This window comes from Telmatherina bonti, assembly GCF_933228915.1.
Source record: "Telmatherina bonti genome assembly, chromosome: 5".
Lineage (NCBI taxonomy): Eukaryota > Metazoa > Chordata > Actinopteri > Atheriniformes > Telmatherinidae > Telmatherina > Telmatherina bonti.
Genome location: NC_136623.1, coordinates 20694758 through 20706148, shown reverse-complemented (window position 1 = coordinate 20706148; position 11391 = coordinate 20694758). Strand labels below are relative to the sequence as shown.

General features: G+C 38.1%; 1 protein-coding gene across 2 annotated transcripts in view; it reads left to right on the top strand.

Annotated features, from left to right (window-relative positions):
- Positions 1 to 586, top strand: part of flad1 (flavin adenine dinucleotide synthetase 1) — a 10377-nt gene extending 9791 nt beyond the window's left edge. For both annotated transcript variants that reach the window (XM_079241445.1, XM_079241446.1), the window contains exons 10-11: positions 76 to 149; positions 249 to 586. In XM_079241445.1, coding sequence (XP_079097571.1) covers positions 76 to 149; positions 249 to 384 — 210 coding nt within the window. In that variant the 3' untranslated portion in view covers positions 385 to 586. The remainder of the gene's footprint in view (positions 1 to 75; positions 150 to 248) is intronic.
- The last annotated feature ends 10805 nt before the right edge of the window (positions 587 to 11391 follow it).

Below are 11391 nucleotides of genomic sequence, written 5' to 3'. Positions count from 1 at the left end.
CTGTAGTCTGAACACATGAATGTAAGCAAGTCAGTGCTAAAATGGCTGACCTTGAAGTTTTCCTATGCTTCACAGGATTGGACTTATCATGACATCTGGTCGTTCTTGAGGACGTTGTTTGTGCCCTACTGTATCCTCTATGATAAAGGGTAAGAATATAGTCAAATGCTATTTCTTTTTTTCTTGTTTATTCTGAACAGCACAAAAGAAAAATCTTTTGGGATTGCCTCTTTTTCTTCATCTTCCAGGTACACTTCACTTGGCAGTATGGACAACACCCTCCGGAACATGGCCCTCAAGATGGTGGATGAGAAAGGGGTGACGAGATATAAACCAGCTTACCTCCTGGAGAATGAGGAAGAGGAACGAAATTCCCGTGCCTGATGCAGTCTGTTTGTGGCACATAACCTGTTGCTCATAGAGATTTTTTTATGTCATATATCTGATTACCATCCACCTTTAACCCACAGCAGTGGCACTTTGTGTGATCTTGTCATTGCAAAAGACTCAACATGTCTGACATAGACAGAAAGTGTGATTCTTCAGTGTCAGCTGAGATGTTAAATAAAATATCAGTCTCTGTGTATATTTTTGCAAATGTCATGTAACTTTATGAGGGATCTTGCACACATGCGGCAATATGCAGGGTTTCTAATGCATCTCTTGGCTTGTTTTATTCATAAACCCATTCATCTTGTTTAAGAATCAAAAAATGTTCAACCGCCTTTAAAGTTTATTAGTAAATAATGCCAGGAGGTTTTTTTTTTGTCAAGGTGAGAACATGAGATTTTAGACAACTGAGCACTAGCATGGATGCAGTGCTGAAAGTCACCTCACAGATACTATAAATCCGTGTCTTGGAGGATATCCAGAGACTGCAGCCTGTTTCACCAAACGTCTCTTCATCTCTCCATGACGTGATGTAGTTCTCCATACGGACCTCACGGGCGCGTTGTTCTCACGTTTTCCATTTAGCACCGGTGATTACAATAAATTACCTACTCTGTTTCCAGACATGATTGAATCCAGGCTCATCGATCCACGAGCTCCCTCTCCCCGCCTGGAGATTAGTCAACGCGGCGCGGCGGCGATCGATACCGGCCGATCTAATAAAGCGGGTCGCTTACGAGGCCACCGCGGGGCTGCACACACTGTTACACCAGCAATTACCACTTCTAGGCTGCCCCACATACCCCCTTAACTTATCTGTCCTGGCTTCACGGCTTGCTTGATTTATTAATAATAACGGTAATAAAAGAGGCAATGAGCAAAGGCTTCATAATCACAGCCCCAAAATGACGGTGTGTATTTTAGTGGTGGGACATTGTCTGGAATGATCCTAGCGTGGAAGACAATTATTGCATAGACTTAAAATGTGCCTGCCAGTCGTGACTCGAACTTTATCCTCCTTGAAATTTAGAAATACGCAAATTGTGTGTCTACTGTATGGAAATCCAAATTGAAAACTTAACCCATGCATGAATGGATGAATGCAGGATGTAGTTTGTCATAAATTATGATCATTATAGCCTGTTTTGTACAGTCGTCATCATTAGTCTGTCATTTCCAGGTTCATATTAGTTCATCAGTAGTCAATAAAGAGAATTGATTGTACTCGGTATCAGCAATTAAGTAGCCTATATAAATTCATGGTGATACATTGTTTTAACCAGACACTATAAATACAGTAAATTGTGACTCGCACCTTAGTGAAGCATCTAATTACTAGATTATCCCATTATTAGCCTATAAATGGAATGTCTCTGATGTCTGCAACATCACAGTTTTGAAGATGTATCTGCATGCAGAATGTTACATATAAAACCAGAGAGCTCAACTGGATTGTGGATGTAAACACAGCAGCTAAGGTCATGACATATCATTACACACTGGAGCCTTTATGGCCTCTGATATGCTTTCTCTCAGTTTATGTCATGAGATGTTAGCATCATCTGACTAGAAAGAAATGGTGAAAACACTTAGCCATGCTTTAGTACAGGGGTGTCCAAAGTCGGTCCTCGAGGGCCACTGTCCTGCAGGTTTCCCATGTACTCCTGTTCCAACACATCTAGCTTCCACTAAATGGATCAAACAGCCAATGACGTGCACAACTGATTAAGCTCTACTACTAATTAATTTGAATCAGGTGTGTCTGAGCAGGGATACATAGAAAACCTGCAGGATTCTGGCCCTCGAGGACCGGAGCTGGACACCTCTGCTTTAGTATAATGTGCTAGGAGTATATTCCCATGTAAACCTATCTTTTGACTACATTTTTAAATAGTTATATTAAAAAGTCATGAAATTCTTTCATGTAAATGTCACAATTTTCTTAAGGAGAGATCATATTTACCATAGACAGGAAGGTGTATTAAATGTTGGAGCCCGACAGTTGCACAGGGGTGTAGTGGTTTGTACTGTTGCCTTGCATCATAATATTTGGCTATGACCTTTCTGTGTGGCGCTTGCGTGTTCTCATATATGCACAAGTCCTCCTCAGATACTCTGGTGTTCTCACAGTCCAAAAGGAAGGATATTAGGTGGATTGGCGTTTTTAAATTCTTTTTAGGAATGTATTACCCATTTTCCACCAAAGAATAATGGTGTTGGTAGAGCCAGTGCTCAGGTGGTTCAGTTCAGGTGCTTCCAAAGAACGGTTTTGACTGAAAAATCGGTGCTGCATAATTATGTCATCTTAAACTTATTGACACACCATCTCCTGTCATCTGAGCACATCCATGGTCAAGATACTCGTGTGACTCCACTGTTCCAGATTTTACCATGCAGCAGTTTGTGCAAAATGTTTGTATATCAAGGGAGTCTTTCCAGTACATCTGTAATCAGACCAAAGCCACCCTTTTGAAACAGGAAACAAATAATCCTTTTTGGGTAGACCAGTGTACTGTGTTTAACTATGTCCAGGATTTCTTTTAAGCTGCCATAATAGTGTTCCAACAGGTATTACTGGAGATGGCTCCATTTTTAATAACAGATGGAGAAACCCGCAGTGTATAAGTGCAATGGATGGACTGCATCGATCAATAAAGATGAACCTGGACTGTTCACCTTGGCTTTTGTGGAATTTGCTATAAGTATGGCAAGTATGTTCAGTCCTCTGTTCAGTCCTCTGTAGAGGACATTGTCTCACACCTGCAATTGGGGAAGATTAAAAAAGTAATTAGACTACCTTCATGATCACCAGGACCAGTAAATCTGAAAACAAAAACCTGCTTAAATAAAAGGCTTTATTAGAAAAATAAAAATACACAAAACTATCATACAAGAGGGGCATGATTAGTTTTTGGTGAATCCCTTCATCAAGGGCACTATGCGCTCCATCAGTCCAACTAAGGCAGTGCTGTTTTCTTCTATTCTTTTTATGCTTTCCAGCAAACCAGAGGTGAATCTCTCTTCCCGCTCCCTGTCCTCCTGGAGTTTGTCCTCTGACCTTTCCAGGTACTCCAGCAGCCCCTTATTCAAGCCCCGCTTTTGTTTACCTATTCACCACAAAAATACTGGTCAATTTCCAGTGAAAAGATAACCTAATACGAGAAACTACTATACAAAGCAAACTGTGTCTATCCAAATTTTGTTTACTCCTGGTCATCTGAACATTTCAATAAGGCGTATAACTGCTTAAAACCATTTCTTTGAGGTCCATTGTTTATCTGGCCTGCAAGACTGCAATGAGAAAGATAAGGAAGATAAGGAAGACTGGATTTCCAGTGTAGGTGAGCTGCAAGACATGGCCCGGAGTGTTTCTTCATGCCAATTCTGTTAAATACAAAAAAGGTAATCTTGGTTTTTTTACTCCACATTATATGACATACAGCAACGTTTACATTTGTGACTTTTTGTTAGTTACAGGTGTCGTACAATGTAAGTCACGCGACAAGTTTTAATGTTATTGTTAGCATGTTAGCATAGCCAACATGCCAACAATGGCCAAAGATAGGTTTTGAGCAATTCATGCTCAATCCGCATCATTTGTAATGTCACAGATAATTCCAGAAATTGCACATGATTAACACTGTAAAACAGCTACACTTACCAGATTCCTTGCTGTTTGTGCTTTGAGCTTCCACCGCGGTATCATCCACCATGGGCAGAAGGATGGATTCAGCCGTGGCAGAGTTCAGCGTTCTGTGTATTTGGTACGCCGGCTGGCCACCAAGAACAGAATTCAGGATCTCGAATGTGGGATTCTTTTCATAGGATTGCCCCTTGCTACTGTGACCCAGTCCCATGATCTTTTTTAAGCTTTTTAAATTTGATGACCAGCTGGTCAACGCTCTGTTTGTAGCTAGCTCCTGCTGAAGCTGCTCAAACACAGGCTTTGTTCGAATTGCCCCGTCCAGTTTATCTTCGATCTCTGCTGACAACCATAGTATCAAGAATCACTCAGTCTCCCTGAGCAACTCTGTTTGCTCTTGGAGTTCATTTCTTCGCTGGTGTGAAAATGGTGGTCCAACTTTGAGCGCTCTAATTTTGGCCAGCTAACCCGCCCCTAGCTGCTGACGCACGGAACGTGAAGCGGTTCTCAACCCTGGCCCAGCAAAGGCTTGATGGTGCCTGAATAGAACCAGTTTTGAGAACCGGGAGCCGATTCTTTGGCGGTCAAAACCCAAGGAACCAGTGCCTAGTATGGGTTTGGCTTCGAATCAGCACTGGAACCATTTCGGTGGAATAGGGGGCTTATGTGAGACTGCTGTTGGTGACATGGTCACTGATTTCATAGAATTTTGTTCTTTTTCTTTTACCTCTTCATCTGTTATGTCTTCACGAACCACCATCAAGCATTATCACATTTCTTTGTCCTTTTCCATTAACATGTAGCAGCTGTACAGGACTCTCTTTGTTCTCAGACCTGTTAGGGAGTATGAAGTGGAAGAAAATATATATAAATGGACAGAAGTTGTCATTTCTGTTTGCCACAAATGTGCCATAACATATAAAATGTGCTTAAACAAATGCCAGTTTTAAATTAGCTGTAAATAACAAAGAACATATTTAAAATGTTAAACTTTGATTTATGATCATATAAGAAGTGAGTTAACCATATTTAATCATGCATGCACCTCTTAGTCTACCACCTCTTGTGTTCTGCTTCCACAGCCCTCCATTTTCCAGTCTTATTCCTCCTCTTCCTCTCAGCTGTTGACTCTGTTCATCTCCTGATCATCTGATTGCCTGATAAAACAACTGTTATGTCGTCTGAAGCTAAATAGAACAAGTAGTAATATAAAGGGCCTATCTCCGACCCTCCCTTGTATATTTAAACTTAATTGGTTCCCCAAAAGCTGACTTTAGGTCAGCTGGTTGAAGTGTTTTTAAGAGCAACCACTTAAGGTGATGTGAGGATAAGAAGCTAATCTAGCTGTAATCTCCACACACTTGTATCTCTCTCAATATATCCCTGATGGGACTGACTTATAAGAGAGTCCACAGAGCAAACAGTGTCTGTGATTTGCTCTCAGCATGACTTAAAATTGCACTTGGCATGACTTTGTGTGAAAACTTGTGTCAAACTTTGATATTGGAATGAACTATCCATCAGATACGACTGACTGGGAAGCTTTTCTTTAAAGGAATTTGTTCTTAATCCAATTCTTCAGCTGTTCCTGCAGTGTAAAACAAGACTTGAAGCACCATGAGACAGCAATTCAGGAGATGTCTTAAGAGCGATGCCTAACACAGGGGGATGAATAGATGCTCCGATGTCAAAAAGCATCAGGAAAGAAGGGAGACCTTTGAATCTATGCAAATTACCTCTCCATCTGCATGTAAAGCCAACCGACCAGAACACGGGAAATAGGATGTTCAGTATCAAAGTTTCACACATTAAAAGAGGATGAAAGTAAGTGTGAAAGAAAGAAAGGGAGGGATTGGGCAGAGGAATAAGGCAGGGACCTGCTTTGCTTTCCTGCAATGTGAAGTGTGACTGACTTAGCTCATTTGTGCCTGGTTTTGGTATGTTCAAATAAAAGGTGGTTTCATAATCTTAAGTTTGTCACAGCTCTCAGTCCGGTACACAGAACCAAGACCCCCTGCTCATATTCACACACGGGATGAATCCAGAAATGCCTTTCATTCAGAAGACGGGCTTTAATGTAAAGGACCAGCGTCTGTGAAGCTTCAGCCAGCAAGACTGCAAACTGATGAGAAAAATTCTGCACAGCTCAACTCAGCTGGAGCTCTTTTGCACTCAACAGCCATGACCTAAACATGGGCTGAGATGTTTAACACTAGAAAGTCCTGTTCCATACATCAGAACTGGATTCTAAACATTATGAATACTCTTTTATTTATTTTCATGCCCAGTTTTAGGTATCAGTGGATAGAAATTATTCCATATCTGCAAGGGAAGCGATCATGTTTAACTGGTCGGGATGAACCTGTCTTGATGATTTATCACATGTTAAAACTTTGTATCACCAGGCTGCGCTGCATCCCCTTTGAAACAGCACCTGACGATAAATGTGAAAGAGTTGAATTAATGAGTCGGACTTGCTTTGGACGAGCTTCCACAATGGATTCAGAGCAAGAGCACAATGTTCTGGTCTGGAACTACCTCAGATTTTCATTGCAGGAGCTCTTGCAGCTGTTGCTGTCAAAGTTCATGTGATTACAATCAGAGAATGTTTGCACATATTTGCTCTGCATGCGAGATGCCCTAAGAAAAAACGTCTAGAGTAAAACCACAGTTAGGTAGTGAATTTAAAGCCCAAACAGACCTTTTGAAACATAAGTGCTAAGGGCAAGGTTTTTTAATCTGCAATGCAGATCATTCATGGCCTCTGCATGCATATACACAGATCAAATCGAATATCGTTTCCACTAAAAAGTGCATTAACATATATGATATATTATTATATATATATAGTGTTGTCCCAGCACATAAATATTTGATACAGTAGACATTTTTGCATTTAACTTTTACAAGTTTACCATTTATAAACAAGAACGGGGCATGTTGTGAAATGTATTACCCTTTCTGCGCCCTTTATAGGCTTAAAACTATATAGGGCACTCAATAAAATACCTTGAAATTAGAAATTTTAACCTAAAATGATCCTTCTGGTATGTACCAAGACCTCTACTCTGTTGTTACATTTTTTAAAAAAAACAAAACTTTTTTGCTGAAAACAAAAGGAAACAAAGTGATCAGAAATAGTCACTTGCCTGATAAAGGGGTAAACTTGTGCTACACAGACATCCATCCATTTAAGACCTATGTTTGGTAAGTACACCTGCAAATTTTTCATCTGAAAACATGTCAACACTATGTTCATCAATCTGTATGCAAGCAATTAAACTGGCACTGCATTTAGTCACATGTTGTATATATTGTAAATTTCTAAATTTCCATATTCTATATTGCCAATTTTACTTGATAGTTTTATTTATCTTTGTAAAAGTGTACATATTCCAGATTGCTTTATGGATAGTACCTATTCTATTTTATTATTATTATTTACTTTTTTTTCTCTTACCTACTATTGCTGTTTCTATTTCTTCCTCTATTGCTGTTCTGAGCTACTGTGACAACAGAATTTCCCTTGTGGATGAATAAAGTCTGTCTAAGTCTAAGTCTAAGTCTAAGTCTAAGGTAATTAATCATACAACTATTCCTTGCAGACGAGTTGTTTTGACACCTTAAAGTCAAAGCTGGCAGTCATAGATTGAGCTATGAAGGTGTGCTTGTGTTGTAAAGGACAAGGATCTTCGACAGAAAGCTGATCCAAAACAACAAGCAGCCTTGGAGGGGCTGCAAAAGAAGCAGGAGAGCTATGGTATTAAACTGAAGCGTGCAGTTGAACCCAGTGAAATGCAGTGAAGGAAGTCTGAAACAGTCAGAAGATGAAACCCCTCTTACATCCTGCAACTGAAAGAATTTACCACAGAAGAGCGGTCATGAAATTTCAGCAAACTGATGTAAGAGACATGGGTCCAGTTATTCAAAACAGGCACAAGTGGTTCTTACTGTTACAGAGGGTAATATTAGCTTCTGAGACCAAGAGTACTCTTACTTTATCTACAAAAAAATAGCACACTTATTGATATGTTAAGTATTTCCCCCCATGGCGTTGTTCAGCTACATGACTTATCTCAAGACAGAAGCATCTCTCTCTCTTCTTCTCTTTTAAATTTAGCAAATACGAATGTATTGTTTTCTTTCTTTTTAAAATTCATAATACAGTCTATATTTAACTCTGTTTGTGCGGTTCCTTTTATACAGCTGAAATAATTACACTCCACAGCCAAATGTTTGTAGTTTGCATTAAGAATATGTATTGTTCAGAGTGAACAAACTGCTTTCACTCTAAGAAGATATGAAAACCATGCCTACTGTTTATAAAATAATAGAAAAATATATGTCAAGACAACTCAAGTTATAAAGTATATAATTTGATGTTATGCATATATAAAAGAAAAACAAGTAAATCCAAGTTGTGTTTAGTATATTTGACAATTTAAAAAGGAGCTTGGAGTTGATAAGAAATGAATCTTCATGTATGGTGGCGAAAGTGCTCATAATAAACTCAAATGCAAACGAGACAACAGGCATTTACCTGTGAGACGTTCTATGGCCATAGTTCCCGCAGATAGAAGGAGATCATTGCTGCCGTTGCCAAGCACATCTGACAAATAACAGATGACTGACAAAATTACACAAACAATATAATATTGTTATGTATAAAATGAGCAATATCGGGATAAGAGATTTTGGTCATATTGCCCAGCTCTAGTATAAATGTATAACTACCAGGGCGCTCTTTAAATAAACTATGTGTATAATTTGAAGATATCTTTAGAGCTTTTTGTTATGTGAGTGTGATTTGACTGATTACAAAAAGATAATCAATTTTTTACTGTTAGCATCAGCTTCAAGCTTAACAAACCCCTGCTTTCATTTTTTCAGTTATCACTCTACAACAGTATTTAATTATCAGTGCTTGTGCACACAGTGACCATGCATGCTTTAGGAATAGTTTATGAATGTGGTTAATTTCTGTGCTACATAGACTGGTTCTATAATTTTAATTGCATAACTGTTGCTGATTTTAGCTCTATATATTCAGTTTACTTTGAAAACCCCTTTCATGTTCCTGATCTAGGTATGTTCCCTTGTTTCCACCACTAACCTGTGTTGCCATGGCACACTCATGCCATCTAAACCTCCCTGCAACTTCTCTGTAGCTCTATGTGAAGTCAGAGTCAGATATACTGAAAAAGTTAAATTCATATTATAAAAAGATGTGAAATACAAGCTTTTTGATTGGTGAAGGCTTCAACATGATGCTCGACGACTTCTTTTGCAGGAAAGTAATAGAAATTGCATTACTGAAGCATAAACAAGGAGTAAATAAGACATTTGCACCCAAGGGTAAAAGACTTTTCCTCTTCATGGAGCCTCTGTGTTCTCATGCTGGAAATATCTTACATGGAGATATGGTGTATAGCCATGAGACTGACAGAAAAGAGATTTCAATCTGGAAATCAGTCACATTTCCTGATGCAAAAGGCTTGTTTGAAAACTGGCATTATGAAAACAGAAATGACAACTGAAAATTTACACACACTGATGAGCTGGAAATATGTGTGAAGCTTAACTTTTTTTGCTCCCTGCAAATCTCTCGCTCTACCCATAAATGATATTTCTTACCACATCTTACTGAAACACTTAAAAACAGTGCTGTAGTTTTTAAAAGCAAAGAAAAGTCACATAATATTAACTATGTATCCTCTGAGAAGTTCTTTAGTCAAGTCAAATTTTGTTTACATGCATTATAATCGAAGCTCAAAAAGAACTAATGCACACATTTCAGTATTTCATTTATAAAGGAGCTGATTTTATTCATTTTTTTTAGTCTTGAACTTCCAATTATGTGACTTTTTCAGAATCTTGGTATCATGCAGAAGTCTTGGAATTTATTGTGCTAAAGCTAGAATGTGCATGTAATTCACCTAAACCATTTGAAAAACTGAACTTTTTGCACTTCTAGAAAAGAGCATAAGAAGATCATTTCCAGTTTTCCAAAAGACCAAAAGATCTTTATAGGGAGACTGAATCTAAAACATGAGGTTGGTCCAATGAATCTGAACCTCAAGTAGTACATATCTTATCTATGTTATGTTGGCATTACTTACAGTACATACATAAGTACAATGAGTAAAAAAAAGATTGCAAAAAGACCAAATAACATTCTGCTGATACATTTGTTTTGGGAAATATAGCTAAAGTAACCACTTCTTGCTTCAGTAGCTGCTCAGAAACACAGAGTTACGCCTACAAGCAACCACAGTTCCAGTTTATGCATTGTGCAACTTAGCATCAGGTAAAAATAGGAACTGTGCAAGAATAATTTTTGCCTTGGCCAGCATTTGATCACATTTACCACAACTACAGCTTTATAAAAATCCAAACAGGGACAGGAGTTGTATATTAGCTTAATGGTATATACTCTATATGTAAAAACATCAGCGGTTCATTCTGACCTCTATGTTTTTTGTCTCTGATAAATAAATAGATAATAATGTCAACACAATGAAATGTCCAGGGAAAAGAAAATAGTTTCTTTGCATTTTTTTCTATTTTTGAACAGGATGACGAAATGACTTATTCTTTAAAGAAGAAATGGACCCCTCAGCTGTTTTTTGGAGTCATAATAGAATCAGTTAATCCAAAAAACATCCAGCATTAGCAATTAAATTACTGGAAGATATTATGCCATGCCCCTACTGAGTAATATATACATCTCTCCAAAACTGGCATAAATAAGATCAAAGTACTTTGAAATTCAAGTCTTAACACTGGAAATACACAGATCACTGAATAATTGTTTTGTCCTCAGTGTTTGTGCAAGGTTCTCATATTTTCTTTGGACACAGAGCATCCAAAACTTAATTAGCTCTCATGTTAAATTTACAAATTGGAATTCAAGTGATTGTTATTCCAACAGTTTTGTGTATTAATGTAAACTTTGGTTCTATATGATGAAAAATGTCCATTTTGTTTACCCTGACTTGTTAAGTTTTACAAGGTTTATGTGAAACTATCAGAAAATATGCAGCTCTTTTCTAAAGGAAGGTGTGACCACACGGAGCTCATTTATTTTTAGGGGGGAGACATCTAAAAAGTTTGTTTGCAATAGTCCTAAACCCAAATAGACTGTGTAAAAGGATGAAAAATCTGGTAACATGGTAATCTTATATGCTGCAGATACACTTTAGATACACCTGTGAAACTTATGTCAACATATTTAAATAGTGGGAGCGAAGGGAATCCTACAATTTATTAGAGGAAAATTACTGTTTTTGAGCCTCTTACCTTGTGTTCATCACAAGAACTGTAAACATTTAAGAGAAAGGCCATTGAAGAATGCAGGT